The 24,473-nt window shown below is 38.0% G+C and overlaps 1 protein-coding gene across 5 annotated transcripts; it reads right to left on the bottom strand.

Moving 5' to 3' along the window:
• Positions 1–319: 319 nt before the first annotated feature.
• GABPA (GA binding protein transcription factor subunit alpha) lies at positions 320–24,470 on the bottom strand. 5 transcript variants are annotated; one of them, XM_035545626.2, is made up of 11 exons: positions 24,368–24,470; positions 23,878–24,057; positions 21,593–21,693; positions 19,228–19,372; positions 18,596–18,680; positions 12,306–12,551; positions 10,891–11,085; positions 10,040–10,096; positions 8,899–9,039; positions 7,320–7,512; positions 320–3,166 (listed from the first exon to the last, which is right to left on the bottom strand). In XM_035545626.2, the coding sequence occupies exons 3-11, from the start codon at positions 21,667–21,669 to the stop codon at positions 2,938–2,940; spliced, it is 1,368 nt and encodes a 455-aa protein (XP_035401519.1). In that variant the 5' UTR covers positions 21,670–21,693; positions 23,878–24,057; positions 24,368–24,470; the 3' UTR covers positions 320–2,937. The 5 variants fall into 5 exon arrangements, with proteins under 5 accessions (XP_035401519.1, XP_035401518.1, XP_050567012.1 ...); XM_035545625.2 differs by having other exon boundaries at positions 24,364–24,468; XM_050711055.1 differs by having other exon boundaries at positions 23,878–23,919; positions 24,368–24,448.
• Positions 24,471–24,473: the final 3 nt, after the last annotated feature.

The raw sequence follows: 24,473 nt of genomic DNA, 5'->3' as shown, positions 1-24,473 counted from the left end.
TTTTAAGGTGGAAACAGAAGCACGTATCAAGTCAAAGACAATGCATCTTCAGACAATATGGTAATTTTCCTTCTTGCTGTTAACTAGCTTGTGATCTTAAAAGTAATGAGAATGACATGCACGTATTAATCCTTAAACTGTTTGCGCACAAACATTACAGATGGCTTTCTGAAAAATTAAGAAGTAAACAAGCATTAGCCATATAACATTTTTATTTTACTATATTGACATTTTCTGCACAAATATTTTAGAGTAAAAATAGAAAATAATTGTTTCGTGTAAAATTACCAAAAAAATGCAAAACAGAAGAAATACATAATTTTAGCAGAGTATAAGTGTCTTTATTTAAAGAGTAAAAAGTATGCAAAAAACCTTCTGTTTTACAAAAAAATGGGAATATTCTTTCTGTGTTTTCCTTCTGGCAGCAACAGAACAACTCTTGACAATATATCCTACATCTTTTATTTCATTGAAGACATCAAGTTAGTCACAGGTTTTTCCCTCAGCTGCAGAAAATGTGACTGATTTTATAATTGTTTAAAAGATTTCTTCTTTACCAATTAGAACAAGGTGGAAAAGCAGATGATCCCACAATAAAGAACCAAAGGACTGTATCATACCCACTGAAAAGCTTCAAAATAATAATCAGATGTATTTACAAAGAAAGTGTGATATCAGAACTTCTCCCTAGAGGGCTTATCATGTAATAAGAACATTCAGGGGGATAAAGTATTGATATTACATTTCAACTTTGCTATCAGTTTATCCTACTGCAGTCCAGTTCTATTTAGTAAAAATATTTTAAGCTCTTCTTTTTGTACTGTATTTTAACTTTAAAAGGCCTTTCATGAACTCTGCTAAATATAACTAGTTACTTGTTTTGGACTTTTGTTTAGTAATGGAGCAGTGTTATATACATCATTGCTGCCACTGAACTATCAGCTTTATCTTATTATTAGTAAGCAAATCTACATCTATTTGCGCAAGTCACCTCAAACACTTGCCAACTGGTGGAATTAGACTATTTTAACAGTAAGAAGTGGATTGACAATTGACCTCTTGTGACAGACACATACTTTGCTCAGGGTTTAAAAAAACTATTAAAAAAAAAAAGCCAACATGCTTAGCAGATGGAGTGCTTTAAGCACCCAAGAAAGAAAACAATATTAAGAGTTATTGAAAGAATCTGTCAAGAAAATGTTATTGTCAAGAAAATGTTATAACTGTGGAGGTAACGAAAAAAGTAGACTAGAAATGCATGCAAGATTTCTAACGTATCAAAAGCTATCTGCAGATGAACATCCACCTATAAAACAAAACAAGTCTGTCCTCAATACATTTTTAAAATAACCATAAAGAAGAGTATTCTGTATTTCCTGCCTTCTGACTGCAAGCATGACCATTCCTTTTCAGATCAAGAGCAACAGCCCAGTGCTCTCACTACTCAGTATAAAGAAATTTTATGTTTAGAAACTCTCTGTACAAGCACTTTTGATTTAAGGTTTAAGGGTAGCTCACTCTCACAGAATTAAAGGCTTTCCCTTAACCATTTTCATTTTAATTAACTGTGAAGTGTTGGGAAGGGGGGGGGGGGGGCGTCAATTATGAAAAGTTGCAAAATATGCCTTGTGATGTAAATATTTACACTGTTTAATAACATGAAGGGGCAAAACCAAAACAAAACCATGCTATTTTCAGACATCAAAAGAAAGTCCAATCGGCATCAGTATAGAAGCTCAAACATTGCAGCCTACTTTTTACTGCACATTTGCATGAACTACTCTCTATACTAGTGTCTCAGAATTCAGATTACATTCCAACTATTTCTATTCATCATCCAGACTTCGAATTGCACCCAGCTCTGGAGCATGCATTTGGCTTATGAAGCTTCAAAAACATCATTTGAAGTTCAGAAAGAAATTAATTTTAAATAAAAGTTACACATCTTTGTATTTCTATATATGTCAGACTGTACAATAATTTGGAAATCGAACTTCAGTTCTCTTTAAAACTATTTCCAATTTGCATTTTGTTTCTAAACAGGAAGGGACTACTGACTGTGATTAACTTAGGTCTTCAGTTACTAAGGTTGACTACCATGCAGGTATAAGCACCTTGCAGAACAGAGCATTAAAAAAAAACCACCAAAGCAAACTACTCTTTGGGCAAGGGATATTTTTTCAAGTTTTTGAATCACCTGATGGGGGGGGGGGGGGGGGGAGTTGTTTTTTTGTTAAATGTCTAGCATCAACAATGTCTTTCAAAACAGGTAAGTACTTGCCCTCATATACGCATATTATCTACATATTACAACGAATACTCATAATTGGCTTTTCACCTAAGCCAGATCTAAACCTGGATCTCCTTCTTCAGCACAGATCTTCAGTTCGGTCTAGTCTTAGTTTGCTTTGCTTATAAACACGGAAGTCATTTTAAGAACCTAATGCTTTGTAATGTTTAATATGTCTTTCAACTCTGCTTGATTAAATGAGAATAATGAACATGTTTAACTTTGAAAGCATCAAATTCCATTTAGTAGTTCAGCAGAGAACAAAAGACTGGAAAGAACTGAATCCAGACAAACTGATCAGCCTGCTTACTGTATGTACTTCATTTTTGTTAAAAGCACTGCAAAAAATATTTCGTAGAGCTGTGGGCACAGAACACTGACCAGTTCGACTTCTCTCCCCAATTTCAGACTGTATACCACAGAGGCCCTGACTCAAAGTTGCAGAAGCTGCAATGATCCCTTAACTTACACTGAAACATATGCTGTTAAAAGATCCAAATTTATGGCAATCCCAGTTCTTTGTAGAAAATCATGCACTGTATTGTACTGTGAAGAAACAGAAGAAGCTTCAAATTCTGATAAAACTAAGAGCAACTGCTCTGGTTATACAGGAAAGGCCTCAGGCTCCCACTTTTAGGTCCTAGTGCTTAATTATCTTTCTCTGTTTGCAGGGATGCTGTAGCTAGTGCTACTGCTGTAACTGGCTGAGCAATGCCGTGAAGCTGCATCTTGGCCAGTTTCTTTTGCTCACATTCTGTTACCAACCGATTCAACTCTGCTGCGCTGTATCCAATGAGAGTTTTCAAGTCGCAGACAAATTTGTAGACAAACCTCTTGCCTTGCACTTTGCAGATCATGTCTCCATCATAGTAATATCTGTAAAAAGAAAAAAAAATCAAGTTAAGTTTTCAGCATCTCTAACTTCCATAAACAGTCACTTACTTAGCGACACTTGGACGCTAAAACATGAATCCTTTGGACATCAATATTCTCATGTGATTTCATATGCTGAGATATCATTTAGTCTTTTTTTTTTCCTCCCATAAGAAAAGGGAAGAAGGTTGAAAGTTTTCCCTGCACCTTGATATGTTAGGTGGAAACAAACCACAATAATTATATTATAAACTGTAGAAAGCACCAAGACCATTTTTAAGCTGGAGAAATTCAAAACAGCTTACAGGGATAAGGGGGTAAAGTTTATATAGCGCTTTGCCTTAATAAAAAAATGTTATCTCCTCCCTCATTATTGTCCTTTGCCTTCTTTATTCACCTCTGCTTTTCCGAGACAAACTGTTTATGTTGGAAACAGCTTGAAAATTAGCATTGTGGTTTTTACACTACTAAAAACAAGTGAGAGAGTGACTTTTAAAGACAGAACTATAAAAGCACACTTTTTTTTTTTATAGTTAATACTTGCTAAACAACATCCTCTGCTTTTACTTACAACTAAAAATCATTTCTCTAACTATGAACACTTTTTACCTTATGTCACAGAAGAGTTATCACACTGAACAGAGATGCAGAAAAGATAACAAACCCTATATGACTCATTGCACTCAAGACACATTACAGTATAAGTATTTGGTTAATACCAATAAAATAAAGAAGCCAGCATTTACAGTTTTGTTGCTGTTCTTGTCTGACTGCAGGGATTAATTGAATGCACATTTTATTTCTCATTAGGAAAACCTAAGTGGTTAGGACATAACTTGGACTTGATGAGCTTAACAAACTTGTGATAAATTTGAAACAAAACAAAACAAAACAAAAAAACCACCACACAATTTAGTTTCCTCAAAACCATCACCCAGATGTTGTATAAGATAGCCCAGATTTCTTGACTGCCTAAAACTCAACCCTCTGAGTGACATGCTGGTACAGTAAAGATATTTCTCATTTACCATCAAAATCGAGTCAAGTAAAAGACTAACTTCAGTTTCCGAGGTCTAGGGGAAAGTAGGTAAGTTACTAAGAAAGAAACTATATTTTTTTGGACACTTCAAATTCAGTATTTATGCAAAGGGCCAAAACCACTCAAGAATCCCACATCTCGTGATAGAAACAATCCAATTAGGATTGAAGCTATACAATATATATATCTGGTATATATATTAGTATTATGTTGAATTAGTATTACATAATATATTAGTATTATGTTGAATACACTTCTGGTTACAGCATTTGCCTGTTCAAAACCACAAACAAAGAGCTAAAATACCCATGCAAGTTTAGAAATTCTTAGTTGCTGGATCTTTTGGAGTTGCACGAGCACTTTGTTTCAGAATAATAGAGGAGATGAATTCTTTCTCTTCAAGTCTCACTTCCCTACTGGGTAATTAAGCAGATGCTGATTTTAGAACATTCACCGACTTGTATGTAACAAAAAAAGCTGCTATTCCTTTTTTTCAGGAAGATACTGCCTGATTTTCCTGCAGCTGGGCAGAAAATTTAGCACATTTAATATCAACATCATTTCTGGTACTAATCAAAATTGACATAATGATTTCAGTACATTAGTAAACAAAACATATTACCATTTTTGTTTTAATAAAAGTTTGGCTTGACAACAGTGTTTATCTCAGTAGTAGTAAGAGGCATTAAATATCCCTTCAGACTTTCAAGTGTTAGAAAACATGTCAATATTGACGCAGCTGCCAAAATGGCAAAACTTTGTGGAATGTGATTTTTGTAATTCTGACTGAAATATAAATGCAAAACTTCTCTAATAGTGATTTATGCAAATTACTATGCAGACATCTGTTTAATATCCCAGCGAAAAGAGTATTATCCCAGAGTTCTTCAGCTGCCTTTGAGATCTTCTGCATAGTTTGGTGACAAAACCCCAAAACCATTAGCATCATTTATACGATCTGATGTTCCAGAAAGTTTTGAGTATACCTTTAGTGCATAAATGAATAGATTCAGAAAAGCAAGCAGGAAATATGGGAATGGTATTGGAATGATAGAGGCTGGGGACTGTCTGTCTGGGGAGCAGCTCTACCTACCAGGGGAAAGGCCCTGGGCACATGCACTGACTGCAAGCTGAGCACGGACCAGTAGCATGTCCTGGGGGTGGAGACAGCCCAAAGTGGCCTGGGCTGCACAAATAAAAGTGCGGCTAAGAGGTGAAGGGAAGTCACTACCCTTCAGTTGGCACTCATGAGAGCATATCTAGAATACCACGTTCAGTTTTGAGTTACCCAGTACAAGAAAAACAGACAAACTGAAGCAAGTTCTGTCAAGGGCCCTCGTGATAGTTGGGGCTGGAGCACTTCCACTGCACAAAGGTTGAAGGAACGGGGCTATTTAGCTCAGAGATGGCTTCAAAGGGACCTACCAGTTAGACAGGTCCCAATACCTACAGAGAGGTCACTGAGAAGAAAAAGCCACACTCCTCATAATGGCACACAGCAGAAGGACAAGAAAAAACAGAAAAAGAACAGCATGAACTGAAACAGGAGAGGTTGAGACTGGATATGAGGACTTTTTCCCCCAGAGGACAGGCAAGTAGTGGGAGAGGTTGCCCAGTGAGGTTGTGGAGGCTTGTGGAGGATTCCAGATCTGCCCAGAAATAGGCCCTGAGCAGCCTTGTGCCAGGTTGGACAACAAGCCTCCTGAGGCCCTTCCCAGTCACAGGATTCTGTGATCCTATGAAAAAAGTAATGCTCTAATTTAAAATATAAATATTAAGATTGCAAGGACAGCCATACAAGTGCAGACTTAAGATCTAATCTATCTAGAACAGAATAATTACTCCAACGAACCAAAAGCAAATGCCTAAGGAAAAGCATAAAAGTAGAGAAGATATATAATGCTCTTCCTTGCTTTCAAAGACCTGGGGCTCAAGAACTTCTAGGAGTTCCACCTTTCTGTATTTAATAACCCTCAAGGTATTTTTTTTTCATTAATTTGTCCACCTGCCTCAAACTCATACAATCATTTAGACATCTACAATAATGCGCCTAAAGGAGTTAAAAGACAAATAAAAGGTATAGGCTATATATTTGCTGCTTGCCAATTTCTTTTCATGCCTCCTGTTCATGTAAATGAGATAGGGAGCAGTCATTCTTTATAAAACCATGAATGGCATAGTCAGTAGCTTCCAACCTCCCCCAGTATTAGCATCATTTCTTACAGAGGTATATTTAAAGAGAATTTGATATTTTTTTAAACAATGATAGATGAGTTTACTTCCTTCTAGAAGGATAATGTAGCCAAAAGTGTAAATAATTAAAAGTAAATCTTGCATCTGACTTCAACCGATATACAACTTTACTCATATAAAGAGAGTTCTTAAAACTGCTTAAATATTTATTGCTTAATGCCGCAAATACCTTTCTTGAAAACTGATCAAGAGAAATAGATTTAGCCATATCTGAATACGAAACTCAATCTTAACTATTTAAGAGAACTCGGATGAATTTTCCAGTGCTTCCAGAGACCAAATTAACTGGGAAAAAGGTATAAAATTCATCTATTCGCATTCTTCCGCACTCCCCAGCTACACTGTCTACAGTGATTCAGAAATACAAATTCTTTTCACCAATGTCAAACTACAGAAATCACGATGGAATGAAGACAGCCTGAAACAAATCATTACAGAAGAATATCTGCTTTATACCATAACACAAGCAAGAGGAACATGAACAAATAAACTGCAAAATATAAATCAATAATTCAGAGTATTCACATATTACGCATCTTTCCCCATTAATGAGCATAGTTTGGCATGCTAGTGAAAGCATAAATGCTGAAGATGCATCAGAAAAATAAATATATTTGTGAGCTGCACAAATTGACTGTCATGTCAGAGTTCAATAATCTTGAAAAAAAGTTTTCAAATGTTCAAGAAATCATTGCACTAGCTGCTACAAAGAAAAGTATGATCTAATAGGAAGGAGTATCTTCAAAGGATCTGTTTATCCCCTTAAAAAAAACGCACCCAAGACTTGCATTATGATACTTGGAGAAAAAGTAGTCAAGAGGAAACAAAACATTTTAGACCTGATCAGTTTCTAAAGTTTCTTACCTCAAAGCCCGACTAAGCTTCTCATAGTTCATTGTGGGTTTGTTTTTGCGCTGACCCCATTTTTGTGCAACCAGTTCAGGTTGGTTCAATTTAAACTCTCCTTCATCACCAACCCAAGAAATACAGTCCCGAGCATCCTTGTCAGTGAGAAGTTCTAATAAAAACTGCCACAACTGGATCTGGCCATTGTTTCCTGTTGAAAGAGGAATAAAAAGTACTACTTGAAATGGATCTTGTTATGTTCCCATCAAGGCTAAAAGTTTTCAACCAACATATTAAAGCAAATAAGCACAAAACGTATGATGGAAGGAAAATTTCTTCTCCTCTACAATAAAAACACCACAGTACTTCCTTGCAAAGTCACCAATATTAGTCTATGCAAAAAGAAACTGAGTATTATGCAAAACAAGACTTCTCATATACTTGTTTCTATAACTTAGGGAAAAAAATTATGAAAACAAAGTGACAAATAGTCATTTAGGCACACATCCGTCCCTGAAATAGAACAGATTTAGCACAATCTGTTTATTCCTCTTCAGGCATACATACAAATACATATATTTTTTTCCAATGATCGTTTATTCTCTAACTTTCTACGTGACATATTAGCGATAGGAAAACAAAAAATACCCACAAACCACAGCTTAAGTCAATATAACATCCTTCGCGTACAATCACTACATTTCTTTTTAACTCAAGTATATGCAATTAAATTTCTGAATTCTCAATGAGATATAGATAGCAGACCTAATGCCTAAAAGAAGAAACCCAGAGTGTTTCCCACTGATGTAAGATAATAAATTCTGGGCCTAAAAATCGTGAACAACAAAATAGACTTCCAAATAGACTTTCTCAAAAAAAAAATTTAAAAAAAAAGGCTAAAAAAAGAAAAGGATTTAACAGAACAAAGGATTTAACAGATCTGCAGCAGTGGAGAGAATCAAAGCAAAAATGATAGCAAGAAACAAGAATTACATGAGTTATTAATGATCAGAGGGTATATATGAATACCAGTAATTCTGAAAATAAACTACAGATTTAGCTTGCCATTTTCCAAAAGGTGCATTCACTTAACAGAACAGACATCTGAAGCTTGCTAGATTCTGAGGCCATCAAAAAGGAGGAAGGTCAGAGCTGGACAGGGGGAGGCAAACAGATCAAGCAGTAGCTAGGCTAGGTTTCTGCAACATACAGTTTATTTTCTCCCCTTTCTGCAAATGGAAGGTGGAAAAGTTAAATGCTGGAGTAAGTGCCATGCAATGGTTTGAGAGGACAGACCGTTAAGCTACAGGAAGAGAAACAATTGTGGGCATTTTATTTACTATGGCTAGCTCTATCTGCTCCATGTCAGGAAGATTCAAAAGCTGCGGGACCACGTTAACAGCGTCTGTTAGAGCTAACGAACCTGCCGAGTTTGCATGTGCTTGAGATATGTTTTGTAGGTAACAGTCCCTTTTTTGTATCTATATGGATTTTTCTACAAACATAACCAAAGTGACAAGGATGCATCCTACAAAACTATAATTCAAATTAATGAGCATTTAGCTCATTTGCATTTTAAAAATAATGTAGACAATACCTGTTCTGTTCCCAGGGGAACTTCTATCTTCCCCAGAGATCCTTGGAGCTCTCTGTACTTTAGCTGCCTTTGCACTGCTGTTTATTACTTTAATGGTGGTCGGGGTTGCAGGCTGTACAGATGCTGGAATAATCTGCACAGCTGTAAAGCAGAAAACATTGCAGAACATCAATTATAAATTGCTGACAAAGAAACGTCAGATGCATAGGCATGTATTATTTATTATCTACATTATAATATTAGGAGCTAGGTTTTTTTTCCATTGTTAAAAAGATACATGCTGTATAAATCACAATGCTAAGAATTAAAAAAAAAATTCCACTTAAAGTGGAAACTCTGGTTTTAGAGTTGTAGTAAAGATGCTACATTGTAAATATAACATTATAGATGTGTCCATTAAAAAAATCTCATGTTTTTAATTTAAATTTTATGCTGTTCCCATATGAATTACCTTAATGCAATCTTCTCTACAGTCACTGTGCAATCCTTCACATTTGCTATTCAAACAGCAATGAAATAACCTGCTATGGCAATGGTGTAAGAGGACTCAAATGCCCCACCTTAGGTGGACAAACCCAGGACACAAACCCAGGAGAGAATACATAGTCCATCTATGTAATATGTAAGCTGCTTACAAGTCTTCTGAAAACTGATCAATTTTAATAATTGACGACACTGTATTACAACTAGAAGAAAATTTCAAATATTTTTTTCCTTGTATTGCTTTCCATACAAGTCCTCTCTTTCATACACTTTCAATTCTTTTTGGAAATGCTTTATTTTGAAATCAGAATTGATAAATTTTAATTTATCCATTCAGTAATGCAATATATAACCTAAAATACCAAAACCTCTCAAGTCCTCAAATATGTATCCCTAGACCACAAATCCTACCGTACAAAATAGGTTAGAAACTTCCATAGTTCACGTCATACAACATCTTTCAGCCAGTAACAACATACTGAGAAACCAAAAATTTTGCTTTTTAGTTTGATGAGAGGAGAAGGGGGGTGCATTTTAAAGAAAACTACTCTCTTTAGTGATTTTCTGACTGTTGTACCATTATGGTGTGGAACCAAAGCATAGTGCCAAACTTGCAAACGGTTAATTGTATAAACTAACTGCTGGCAGAAATACTTACGCTGATCAATAGTAACGGTTGCTATTTCTCCAGAGTGTTCTTGGCTAGCCAACACATCTGCAGATCAGAAAGAAGAACAGTTAAGTTCTTATTCAACCCACAAACTTCAAGTCTACCTTCATCTTCACTTGAATATCAAAAACTTTCATATTTCACAGAGGGAAAAAAAGCTAACACTTTGTATTAGTTTGCAAGAGACATGCACAGCTCATGGTCTTATAAGTATGTACAAACATTTAATGTTTGTTATTCAACTTTCAGAAATAAGTACGTCCATGATGAATTTCAAAATATCTTTTTCATTCTTCATCCCCTAAAGCCATTAGCTATTTAATGTAAATTGAGATTGAAATAGTTTATTCTGCCAAGTTATATTCAAGCATGGTAAATCTAAAAGCATACTAATGCACGTACAAATGCATCGCTTATCAGTCAGGCTGTGCACAGTCTAAGGATTTCATTGCCTATGCTTAATACTCTTCAATTCTATGTGAGACAGAGATGTACATTAAATAACTCACAATCAATATTTAATTATAAAACTGTCCAATTCAGGAGAAGCACGAATTAAGAATCTTACAAAAAAAAAAAAAAGGACTCCGTCACTACTTCCTCCCTCCTAGTTATGAAGTTTAATGAAAAATGGGGAAACTGTTTAGTATGCAGACATGCTTTGTAACAGCAGACATTCTCAGTAATACCTCCTGTTATCTTGTGTTGATGCCCTCATTTATACTGCTAATATGAAGCGGAGAAAAAAGAGCTGCTCACAGCTCATTTCATTTTAAGCAAAAATAAAAGAAGAGGGAAAATGAATTAAGTAAAGTCAGTTACAGAAAAATATCCCATACACTTTCGAAGAAGTTCCAAATGACTCCAGAGAATTTCTCCACGTGGGACTCGCTGGAAGAAGTCCTCTTGAGTGAGGCTGCAGAGTTCACGCCCAGGAATGCTGAGTGCATTAAGGTCAATGTCTGACATGCTGAACTCCTTCATCACCCACACCACCCAGTGGAGCACCTGGTCTGTTGACCACTGCACAGGGTCTGGAAAAAAAGAGGGAAATGAAACTGAAATACATCCCATTGCATAGCACACAGTTCCTCAGCACTGAGGGTACAGAGGCAGTCCTTACTGTAATTTACAAGAATGAAATATGCATGGCTATCGACCCACAGGGTTCAAACAAGAGTAACCTAGCGCTTGTTTTTTCCATGTGACCATCTCTGAAGACCTTTTTCAACCTTTATGTAGGTGTTTCTTGTTATCTTCCTTTTTTTTTTTTTTTTTTAAATTAAAGGGCCTGCTTCTACACCAGTCAGTGCTTATATTCAGTCAAAGTCCTGCGATGGTATGTTTTCAATTATAAAATAACTTCCATAAAAGTAAATATGTAACATCAAGGAGATACACAGTTATCATGACCCAATCTGACTGGGTAGAAAGTTGACTACCCTTAAAATGCTGATGGAGTGGTGTGGCTTGGTGGACAGATGGAAGGGATAAAAAATGGGATTTTCTTTAGCAAAAGCTTCTACATCAGAACTACACATGACATTCCTCAAAACACAAAATGACATGTTTTCTTTTTTCCATGGGTCTTCAGTTTCAAAAGAAGAGTAGGTGTCTCTCATATCAGGATGGTCCTCCTCCAATACATTGATCTGCTTGGCATTACAATTAAATATTAAGTTCTAAACTCATTCAACATTATTCCAGTTCCTATACTATTTAAAATCACAGTACTTTTGTTCAAGACACTGGAGAGCTAGCTACATGTCCTGCACAGTCCTGTGACTTCACTGGAATTTTTAAACACTTTCAAGCACCTTCCTTTTCAAACACACTCCAGTTCTGCAAGTCTGCTTACAGAGTACAATTCAACTTCAGACGTGTGAAGAGCTTTATCACTAACATACACATTTTTAAGGAGAAGGAAGAAAGACTGCTTTCTGAAAACTGCAACAACAAGAAGGTTCTGGAGCAAAAAGCATCATTTTAATCAAAGTATTTGAAGCTTTGATGATGATTCTCTTTAGCTTTCTCCTGTGCAGAGATATTTGTATTGCACTTACCCACACCATAACAAGCCTCCTCAGAGGTACCAGAACACTTTAATTATATAAGTAAAGTTAATTATCATTTATGAAAAATACGTGCAACCCCCCCCCCAATATAACCTCTCCCCCAAATATAAAACCAACAAACCCCAGTAGAACCACTCCCTACCCCAACATATGCCCACCTCACAACCAAACATTATTACCATAGGGTATCCCAAGGTGCTCCTGCTCCTTTCTGTAGCCTTCCAGTGCTGCGGCCCATCGTGTCACCTGTTCGGACGTCTCATCTGAAATTGTTGTGATGTGTTTTGTTCCATCTAAGGTTATCACTTGAGCTTCCTCAACAAGGTGAGCTTCAGCCTCTGCATGATGAGCATCTGGATCAATCACTACCTCCACAGTTTCCACAGGCTTCACAATTTCAAGGATGTTTAACTTGGGCTCTATCCCTAGGCGTAGATAGAACAAACAAAATGATAATAATGCAAATACAACGAAAATTGTTTAAAAGCTTTGCAATTAGTAAGTGTGAGAATCCTTAGGAAAGAAGCGTGATTGAAAAGAATGATCACTGTATTTCTGCAAGTCTCCTAAATGAGAATTATGTAGTCCATTATACAGAATATAAAGCAAATATAAAGCTGTCCCTCTTTTCTCCTCTGGTATTACAGTTTCATCTTTTTTCATAATTCTGTATGGATGAGCATGTGGGCATATACATAAAAATTTGTGTTTTTTGAGAAACATATGGAGCCAAAACCAACCAACCCAACCCCCCAAACAAACAAAAAAACACAAGCATCTGCTTCCTTCCCCCCACCAACAGGTATTACTTTCAACCTTTACAGTACTTCCCCACCATCTACGTAAGTGTTAACATTTTCTCTCAAAGTGTCCTGCAGGAAGCAGTGCATTTGACAGCAAGTTAAAAGAAAATTTAAAAAAAATCTTCCAATTTTTAGTTTTATCAGCTATTCATTTTTGTTTTGTTTTAGTTCTGTCACTTAAGAAGTTTGACTGCGGAGTTGGAAGATATGCCTGCACTCTGCAACAAAGAACTCACTCAGTAATGCCACTAATGCTTTGTGTCACCATCCCTTCTGTGGTCTCCCGAGAATGCATTTTGTCCAACTTGTACCTCACCAAATTTCTGATGTTGTATAGAAGATTTTGCCCATCATAATATGCTAAACTAACTTCTTTTCATTTTTCTGATGTATCATTTCCATGATAACAACAAAAACAAATGCACTTCTTTAGAAGATTTACATCAAACATGTCTGCACATTCCTTCACCACTTCCAGGGGTGTGTGGATCTGTAAAACTCTATTTTATTGTTTTATTTTGACTTTAAAGACATTGACTAGAGTTAGGTAGTTGACGAGGAGGATTCACAGAACGTCACACTGTTAGGATAACCTCAGCATTTTGTGCCATGAGGTACTACTTGGTGTCCCTCCTAATTGATACTAAAGCTTAATGTGACATGTTGATTCTGTATGTGACACTGCCTTAAAATCTAAAACCACAATTTACTCAGTTTGTAAAGAAGAATAAATGGAACACTTACCCATAGTGTAGGTGAGAACAAACTAAATCTTTTTGATAAGTGTAGACTTTAACAGCAATTTAACTTGAGACAAATGTTAGAAAGGGAAAACTACAAAGACCATAAGTACATCTTATTCAGCTGCAAGGTTTAATGAAAACTTGTGAAGACATACAAAGTCAGTTATATTTGCCCTCCCCCCCCCCCCCCACTTTTTTAACCCTACGCCACTTGGGGTAAAACCATAGTTTTGCTGTTAAAATGACTGTCTGGTGCGTTTCATTGTGCTCATGAACATTAAATATACTTTCTTCTCCCACTGCGTGATTTTAGATTCAAAATCAACTGAGAAAATTACAATTAGAAAACATGGTACTTTTTGGTACTCTGATTCAAGAAAGGGTTTATTTTTCTCCTTTATCAGAAAGTTACTGTGGATGCAAGACAAATACTACCCTTTGTAGTAAAGGAATGAGGTACTCCTCCTCTTGGTGATTTGATCATTGTCACATTCTGAAAAAACTGACAACTGTGCTGCTGACAACCTTGCTGTCTGTTACCTGTTATTTGCCAAGATAGATTTTGTTCGTAGTGCTGTCAATTCAGCATCTTTTCCAAGCGCTAAAATAGCTTAAGAAAAGTCTCCTTAAGTATGATAAACTTCTGGTATTATTCCTCTATAAACCTAATTAAAACTGTACAATAATCTCTGCTGAAAAGTACTGTTTCTCCTTTAAAGAAATTCATTTTAAGTGTATTTAAAACATGGACCCACATGCTGAGCAGTCTACCCTGAAGTGACACTCAAACTTAAAGCTCCTTATTATATTTACTACTTATGAATGTACTTTTAGCTATGTAGAAATAACTTATTATTTCAAATCATTTTTTGCAGGCCTACTTCTGCTTTTGATTACCAGACTGCAAATATCAGAGCTACTCTGTTTTAATGTTTATGCAACGGATTCACACCAAAAAGTTCTAAGGCCCAGTGAAGCAAAGAAAATAAATTAACGGGTACAACATACAGCAATATGAAATTACGGAAGTGAAAAGAGATGTACACAACCAGTAAGCGATGGATTAGATGAAGAAACAAACATGAACATAAAGCAAACAAGGACCTCACTTAGGACAGTAAGTGTTTAAAGTAGGCCATCTAAGCTTAAGGTTCAGCACAGGCTTGTTTGAAAGTAAGATAGACGCGGGTACGGGAAACACTAAGGGTTACGGTTCTATTTTTGATCTTCAAAAGAGAAGAAAAAAGCTTCTAGAGAGGAACAGTTCACTATTGCTCCACAAAATAACTCCCTATCTGTCAAATAACTACATGTCAAAAGAACTGTGAATCTACTGCTTTATCCACAATACAAACATGGAGATCAGTGATAAATTTCTGTAGAGGAATAGGCTTAGAAGTGTTGTGAAGTAACAGTATGCCATGTAATCTAATGCAACATGAGATCAAAATGAATTCACTGGTTTTGTCTGCATGTTTTCACATCTCTCCCTTTATCAGCTTTATAAGAAAGTATGTCCAGTCTTTATGTCTTCTCTTCTGTGGACAGCATGTAAATTGTGGGACACAATGGTATACAATGTCACATCTCAGAAGTATAAATTGGTTGAAAAATACAAGAACTCATGGAGTTCAGCTATCAAGACGTCTAAATGTTGCCTCCAATACAAGCCCCTTCACTGCAACCTAGGGTAGGACTGATCTGCAGGCAACCTGGTTTAGTTCTCTACATGCCTGGTATTAACTACAGCCAGAGAGAGGGCATTAGCCAAACTGCACCTTTAAACTAAATCAGCACGGTTCACGCTACCCTTACGAATCCTTCTTTTTCATACTAAAAATAATAAAAGTCCAGTTATTGCTAAAACAGTTTAGAAAACATGGTCACATGAGGAGTTACACACTTAAAACAGGACTCAGTCTTCAGGTACCTAAATGCACAGGACCTCCCATCCTTATCACTGCTTAGTCCTAAATCTCTGTAAATACAGCACAGCTACGTGCATACACTTGCTCAGAAATTCCGGGAGCAGCTGAACACTAACTTCTTACGTCAAGCATTCAGAAAGTCTGTGGAGCAGCATCTGTTCAGAAAAATGTTAATCTTGCAGGTGTGCTTCGGGCATACGTAAAAGAATTGTGCTCAAAGAGCAGCTACAGATACTTTCATTCACAAATACTCCCTTGACCTGTTCAAGTTTGTACTTGGTATGTGAACAATTCGAATGCCAAGTTAACTGAACTACCCGTTTGTATACCTCACAAACAAGAAACAAAGCAAAACGACATTGCCCAGATACATAATACAGGTCTCTCTTCTCCTATTGCTTAAACCAATCTGACAGATTGCCATTCCCTGCTGCCACTGTTAACTCCTTCAATCTTAGGACCTGTCCCCCACAGATCATCACCGAGCAACAAGTGTGATGAGTATTCCTATTCTACCTTGCCTCTACTCCGGTGATTAAGGAGGTAGAAAACGAAAGAAAGATTTCACCCTGCACCATACCAAGCACTGGAATTCACCACTTTTTTTCCCCCCTTTTCTCCTCCTTTCCTTTCCAAAAAAAAAAAAAAAAAAGGGGGGGGGGGGATAAGCAAAATAAAAGGTCAGAATCAATTTTAGCATATCTCAAGAAAAAACACCAATCAACCTTTACAGTTTAAGGTTGGCAAAACGTTAATCTGATATTATCCACAGTCAGACAAGCAGGAGAAATCCTTGATCTGGTATTACTCGTGTCTACATAAAAGAAAGTCAAAAATATTCTCTATGGAGGCCTTCAAAATTAAAGATTCTTTCATATTCTTTGATATATGATGCAATGTGGTTACTTATCTCTCCATAGACTTGCAAGAAGCTTACTTGACAGAAGAACAGAACAGGGCTACACTCGAAAATAGCTGTTCCCACAATTGTAGGAAAACCACATACATATCCATTCTTCAAAATAGGAGAAAGTAGTTAAAACAAGGTGGAATGAAAGAACGGCCTTTTTAGTAAAAAGATTAAACAGGGGAAGTAAAAAAAACCACAACCTTAAACATTATGCAGTAGTGGCAATGCCAATCTATTAAGTGCACTGCAACCTTTTTGCATTTATGCTAATATTTCATCTGCCATAACTTATTATAAGATATCTTTGTATGAAATACTACAGAAGAGCTACAACAGACTAGATTCCAGTTGGTGTTTATTTCTTTGAATTTACAGATGTATAACCAAAATCTGATAAAACATGTGAACTGACATAACAGCTTGTCTCTTAAGAAATATGAGTCCACTCCAGAGCAAGGATTAACATCAGTGAATATCACTAGCTTAATTCTATAAAATGACACAAGCTGGGGGAAAAATAAATAAATAGCCAAAAAAATCTTTCAGTGAGACCTCATTTGTAGAGCAGAAGACAAATACAGGAATGGCACAAGAATCGTTTTTTTCCCCTCTAGCTCAAAGGGACACTGCAGTCAGAGTAACAAGTTCATCTCCTCTACATTACTTATATCCATACCATTTATTTTGTCATTTTCTGCTATACTTAACCACATTCAATAGGCAGATTTCTTAAAAGTTGCTCACATATCAAGTATCATGACCTGAAAAACAACATTGAGGACTGTTCTGATGTTATACAAAAGTACTTAATACTAAGATGTTGCTTTTAACAAGGGGAAAAAAAAAAGCTCCTTTACATATATGGACATGCACCTCACGTTTATGTTAAAATAAAAAAAGAAAGCACAGGAAGAAAATAGAAGCTAGTAGTGAGAAGATACGTATCACCTGCATCCTTCTGAAATTGGAAGGCTGAGCACTGCATACTACGAGCTACTGGACTTGAATTAAGAGCAGTTATTCTAATACAATAACTGAAGAATATTTCTATTTATTTTTAAAACAAAGAAACAAGAAAGATACTTCAATCCCTATTACATATGGGGAACTGAAGATTCAATCTAGCACTTGACACCTGACACTTAGCATTAAATACAAATCCTCAGTCCTAGCGAACACTGTTTGAGTACAGTTTAAACAGACAGGCTTTCTTCTGTCTCATCTGTGCTGAAGTAACAGCAAAACAAAATGTGATCCCCAAATTTTGCTAATGTACTCTGATGTCATTAATTCAAGAACAGATAATCAAAGATACCCTACTGCAATAGGAACTTGTTTCCACTGATGACTTCAAAATACAGCAACATCCATAGCTGTTTCCCAGAGCCCAGTATGGACACTGTTCTCAGCAAGTGGCGGCAGTCCTTCGACCCAGGCACATCGAGGGGGCAAAGGAGAAGAACAGGACACGAAGAACAGTAAAGCTACTAATTGCTGGGGATTCAACAACGGGAAATCCTGGTGCAATTGGTGCTACAAACAGCTAGAGACATGCATCAACAGATACCTACCAACCTGTTAAATGCCCCTCCGTCTTAGTGGTTTACCCCAAGCTCCCATCCAAAGAAAACAGCTGATAGTGATCCTAGCCTTTCATACTCATTTTCAGTTAACTACATATACTCTCATAATCTAATAATTCACAAGATACACGAGCTCGTACTCTTCACAGAGATGACACCATTGCCTACCTAGACGAAAATCCTTTGCTTGCTTAGATACTTTGTCTGATATGAGTGACTACTAACCTTTAATGAAAGCCTTATACCTTAGGTAATGATAGCTATTTGATCCATATATTTTGCTTTGAAATTGATACAAAGTTTCCTAAGACATTTTGCATGGAATCAGTTCATGACATTTATTTTAATTACTTCTACGTATGGCCACAGCACACAATGAAAAAGACATTCTGAAAATATATTACCATCAATTTACAACTAGAAAGAGTAGAGGATTGGGTTTGCTCACAAGCACTCCTACAGTATTAACCAGTCTGTAACACAGACAAATGTAACTGCTTACCTTGCCTAGATATTACTTGCACACTGAGCTGTACCGTTCCATCTGTTTTTACTCCTTGGTCAAAAAGGCTTCGATCTGGGTCCAGCTTGATAAAAGCAAACAAACAAACAAAAGTATTAGTCTTAATGTTATAACAAACTCTTATTCAGTTAAACCTTGGGCAGTTATACTGTCTAATATATGGTGATGCTTGTAGAAATAGGTGGGCAGGGAATTTTTTCAAATATTGTGCTACCTATGCGCCTGACTACCATAAAAATCTTCCTGCTTTATTCAGATTCAAAACAAGATTAGACTCTCAGATGTTCGGACAGCAACAAATGATGTGGGATACATCAAGTCTTTGCTTATACAGGTATTGTCATTGCCCTCACACATCTTTCACTTAGTGCCTTTTTTTCTTTTCAGGTTATATTATAAAATATAAGCCCCCAAAGTTTTTTTGATGTTATTCATACTGAATTATAGCATGTACATATTAAATGATTTGATGATAAGGAAGCTGACATAAAATTAAACACTATATTGCAATGTACAAAATTAAGTGTGAATTCTGTGAACAACGGAAGAAGGGGACAAAGTAAAATGTTTCTCTGGTAAGAGTTGAAATCTGCCATAACCTCTCAATTTACCTGGATATCTTGCAGGCAAATTTCATGTGCATCCAAGGAACACTGCAACCTGGGTTCCAACAACTTCTTAAGATTTCCAATTGGTTCATTGATATCAATAGCTTGACTCACAAATTCTGCTGTGGTGTAGGTTTGCTCAACGATGCTTAAGTACCAAAAGAAAACAATAAATCATTACCTATATGTTAACAAAACATGCACAATACAGACAGTATAGGATAGCTTAAAAAAATAAAGGTAGAAATAAGCTACATAAAACAATGTAATATTATGAAATCTTAATACCACACAAGGAAACTCCTAGTTTGGGTAGAGTGTAAATTGCCAAATTTGGTCCCATTGATTTTACAACTGTGTAACTCTTCCTTTTTTTAAAAAAAAAAAATCATGTCATGGTTCCAAAGCTAGGCTAAATTCTTTTCAAAACAGTGTTTTCAAGATACAAAGCTATGATTAATTGTACATTGTACATTGTTAACCTGCATGTAGAGTAAAATAATTCTAGTACCTTCCGTAGTCTGTATTTAAAAGATCCATGTTAAAAAACAAATACAAAAACTTAACAGGTAGGGAACAAAGAAAATATCCCCTCTCATACAGAATAACCATCCACATCTTTTAACCAATCAGCATAAGGATAAGCTTAAGACCTACAAGAGATGCCAGAAAGAACTACAGCAACATGTAACCTTGAAGGAAACATTATTTAGATATCATGGTTGTCTTGCATTAAATTGATGACACTATTGGCATAGGCATTCCGAAATAACAATTTACAGAGAGGAAATCTGAAAGTATATGGACACAGTCAGGTCATATGTAATAAAAATACACAAGGAGCTCAGAATAAGGAAAAAATAATGAATGGTTTTGAAACAGTTCTCCAGAAAAGGTTCTTACAGAGCAGGTCATCTACCAGCCTCAGTTATTTCTTCCAAATGCATTAACTGCATCTCTGTATTTTCAAGAACAGTTGTGAAAATTAGGAGGGAAGCTCTCAGAAGAAAAAACTAGGCTGAGGTAACTACAGCAAAGTCAACTTTCATATCTACAGTTTACAGGGCCCTGTTAACAATACAGTCACAATATACAGCATATCATTTCTGCTCCTTTAAAAAAGGGATGCTGAATAACAGTAAAGCAATGGACTGGAGAAACTGAAAATTTTTCAGTATGTGTAAACACACTCTACAGACACGAAAGTCGCAGAAAGAAAGAGAACTATTAAGAACATAGGAAAAGATAAATAAAATGGTTTGGGATTTAGGCAATTAAGATTATAATAGAATGGGGGATGAGAGGCTGGAGTGCAGCCCTGCAGAAAGGGATTTGGGGGTTCTGGTTGATGGCACTTTGAATAGCAGTCAGCAGCTTGTCCTGGCAGCCAGGAAGGCCAACCGTACTCTGGGGTGCATCAGGCATGGCACGGCTAGCCAGTTGAGGGAAGGGATTGTCCTGCTCTGCTCTGTGCAGTTTTGCGACCCACAGTACAAATAGGACATAAAACTATCAGAGAGTGTCCAAAGGAGGGATACAAAGATGGTGAAGGGTCTGGAGGACAAGACATATGAGGAGCAGCTGAGGTCCCTTGGTTTGCTCAGCCCAGAGCAGAGCAGGCTGAGGGGGGGCCTCATGGCAGCCTGCAGCTCCCTCACGAGGGGAGCGGAGGGGCAGACGCTGAGCTCTGCTCTCTGGGGACAGTGACAGGACCCGAGGGAATGGCATGGGGCTGGGACAGGAGAGGGTCAGGCTGGGAGTTAGGGAAAGGTTCTGCACCCAGAGGGTGGTCGGGCACTTGAACAGGCTGCTCAGGGTAGTGGTCACAGCACCAAGCCTGCTGGAGCTCAAGGAGTGTTTGGATAACGCTCTCAGACACATGGTCTGATTTTTGGGTGGTCCTGTATGGAGCCAGGAGTTGGACTTGATGATCTTTTGTGGGTCTTTTCCAACTCAGAACATTCTACGATTCTATGAAAGCACTATACTGGTTTCCAATAGTGGCTACACTTCCACTTCAAGAAACCACCACTTAATTGCATAAGAAAAATTGAAGAGAGCACAAGCAAAATGACAAGCTTTGTATCCAGCAAGAAAGCTGAAAAACTATGGAAGTGATCAAGTGCAGAAATGTGGAGATAACAGCGATCCTGTTACTTCGGCCAGTTTCAAGTTACTTCTTTTTCCTAGCTAGAAACACTTGCACTTATTTCATAATCATGGCCATCTCTGAAGCATTACACAATACCTAATAATAAATCTGAATAACTGAACTTAGTGTGTGCAACCACAGATCTGAAATCAATAAAATAAACCAAATAAATAAATCATAGCCTAATGATCCCCCAAAAGTGAAGACAGTACCTACCTTTCTTCAGTGCATTCCTGTTTCTCAGTTCCATCAATTTCTATTTCTATCAGCTCTTCTGCATCTCTCTTAGTCATGGCTAAAACGTCTTGAAAACAGACCTATGAACAGAAAAGATTTTTTTTCGTTAAGTCATAGACAAACAAAACTAGACAATGTTTTGTGTACTATCCTAAATTCTTAAACCAAATACCTAGGCAGCTTTTTAAATATAAGAATTCACCTAAAAAAAAAAAAAGAAAGGAAAAACAAAACCTAATACAGATTTCACAAAGTATATGACAATACCCGTTTCTCATACGAATGTTCCAGGGGACAAATTCAGGACTCTAAACAGAGATAAACACAAAGTGCAAAGCTTTGTTTCCTTGGAAGCATCCCTACTTACTGAATGCTTTTGGAATAAGCCAAAGAACTTATTAAAGTTCTTTGAAAGTTAATGCATATTTTTATGCTATGTATTATCTTCGTCTTCACAACAGCTAGAAGAGGCTAGCAAGGTTTCAGTCCTGGAGTCATTCTTTCTGATGGACTCATTTATCCCAAATCCAACTGTTAATATGAGACTTAAATTCTTCTCAAAATGAATAGTGAACAAGTCATGCAGTTTTACAGAGGTTTAAAAAAAAAAATTCAAACTGCGCATCTCATCATGCCCTTTGAACACTATTATGTAAAATTAGTTTTGTTACCAGAAGAAATCAAGTGCTGTATCTGGTGTCGATCTGTAAGAAGCTATGAGGGCTAGACAGGAAGTAAACAGCACCTCATTAACATCTCACCACCAAAACCAGAATCTGTTCCACTCTCACATCTAGCTCTGTGAAAACCCCCTGAGCTGTAAGGGATAGGTTCACTGAACTTTCCATATCACCTAACTTCGTATATCATCCTCATGCTAAATGGGAAAGAATGAAACACCGTTTCTGAAGAATGTAGACAAGCTTAACCAAATCTCTGAAGGAACCGATGCTACAGGTGAGCTGGTCAACCGTTAAGATTTTTGGAAATTAACGTTTGAGCAAAGTACCTTACTGAAATCTCCCAGGGAAGCTAACTGGTACTACATACAAAACAAAACAAACAAACCTCTCATGTGTTAACAATCAAATTCGAAAAAAAAGAAGTAAAAGTCCAAAACAACAGGAATAAGTTTTTTTTTTGTGAGGAAGGGAGTTTACCAGCAAGGCCGCAAAAACGGCTGGGTTATAATTTCTGCTCTTTGACATGTTCATGAGTTATTTATTAGGAATCTGAAGAACTCTTGAAAGAACTCAAGATCTAGAATGACTGATGAAAGAAAATATTCAAGATTGGTAAATGCAAAGTCATACGCATTGAGTAAATGTTACAGGAACCCTGTAACTGGAACTGTATAGAATTAGGTAATACATTTTGGAGTCCCTGTGGACTGGACTCTGAATTGGCAGCTGGACTAGCAGCAGTTCACTCAATCTCCAAAGGCAGGTTGCCTTTTTACGTTACGCAGTTGCATCTTGCATGCTATGCAACAGCCTAACTTCTACACTGGGGAGGTAGAAAAGGTGAGCGCAGGCACAGACAGCAGGTAGCAGAAGAGGAAAAAAGATGGCTCCATTGAGCACAAATGCAAGAAAGGGAGATGGCAGGGTGGAAAGAGGAAGAATAACATTAACAAAATATGTGAAGTCATAGAACAATTTGGAGAAGACTAGTGGGGAAAATTATTCACTCGCTTAAAGAGCGAATAATAGACTCCTGATAACATTACCAAGCAGCACATTTAGAACAAAACAAACGTCTCACAAGAAGTCCAGTGAAACGTGTTGCTACAGGACTGTGCAGAGGCTGAAAGCACGCATATGTTCAGATGGGACTACACAAATACACGCAGACTAGCTTGCCAGAAATAACTACAAAGAAGAGAAGGCTATCATGCCAAGAGTCAGCTTAGAGACTCTCCACAAGAAAGATGCACAGCTAGACATCTAGTACAGCAACTGCCTAAATCACTAAAAAAATAGAAGCAAAACATGCAAGAACCACTGCTTGCGTTACTTTTTTTGAAAGCACTGATAGCATACACTGTCCTTGGTAAGCCTCCTGAGCCTTCTCTAAGGAATAATACTGAGTTCTCAAGTTCAATACAAGGGAACTCAAACAGCCTGGCTTGCTAGGAGGGTCAAAGTGGAAGCAATACTGCAGCAGTAGCACTTATTTGGAGGAATACACAAGGTGGTACTCGCAGCCTTCTGACTGCTGCAGTTCTGTTTGTGCTCCCCAGCCCGTAAGGCTGTGAGACCTACCCGTTAGCAGGCCGGAACGCGTCCGCAGCGCCAGCCGCCGACCTGCGCCGAGACAAGGGCGGACACCTGTTAGCAGCGGCTCTCCCCCTCCGACACACACCGGCGCCTTCCCCGGCTCGGCTTCCGCGGTCAGGGGCGAAGCTCCATTGTCCCCCCGGGGCGGCCTCTCCTCTCCCGGCCCTGTAACGCCCGGTACGCTCGGTGAGCACACCGCCACGGCGGGGCGCGCACCCCACAGCCGCCGGAGCCCCCATGCACGGCCGGAGCCCCCCTGCGGAGGACATCTGCGCTCGGCTCCGAGGGCACCGGGCGCCCCCAAAGCCCCATCGCGCCCCCATCGCCCCGCTTCTCCTCCGTGTCCCCCCCCCCCTCCCCGGCGCCGTTTGAACCCGAAACGGAAATGAGGCCGGCGGCACCGCGGAGAAACGGAAACAAAACACGGGGCGGCCCCGCGGCGCGGCACGGCTCGGGGCAGGCCGCCCTTACCCACCGCCGCTCCCCCGTGCCCGGCCCGGCCCGGCCCGGCCCGGCCGCACGTTGCTGCCGCCGCCTCCTCGCCTCGGCTCCCCCCCCGCCGGGTCCCGCCGCCCTGCGGA

This window comes from Cygnus atratus, chromosome 1 (assembly GCF_013377495.2).
Source record: "Cygnus atratus isolate AKBS03 ecotype Queensland, Australia chromosome 1, CAtr_DNAZoo_HiC_assembly, whole genome shotgun sequence".
Taxonomy (NCBI): domain Eukaryota; kingdom Metazoa; phylum Chordata; class Aves; order Anseriformes; family Anatidae; genus Cygnus; species Cygnus atratus.
Note: the sequence above shows the minus strand (reverse complement) of the source record. Positions and strands in the feature narration are given on the sequence as shown.

Bases quoted from the DNA above. Each gene is read 5' to 3' on its own strand.
- GABPA (XM_035545626.2), bottom strand. From the start codon at position 21,669: ATGACTAAGAGAGATGCAGAAGAGCTGATAGAAATAGAAATTGATGGA. The intron at 19,373-21,592 runs GTAGGTACTGTC...TTGGTACTTAAG, and splicing joins CAGGAATGCACTGAAGAAAG to CATCGTTGAGCAAACCTACA. The intron at 7,513-8,898 runs GTATTGTCTACA...CTCTTTCAACAG, and splicing joins TTCCCCTGGGAACAGAACAG to GAAACAATGGCCAGATCCAG.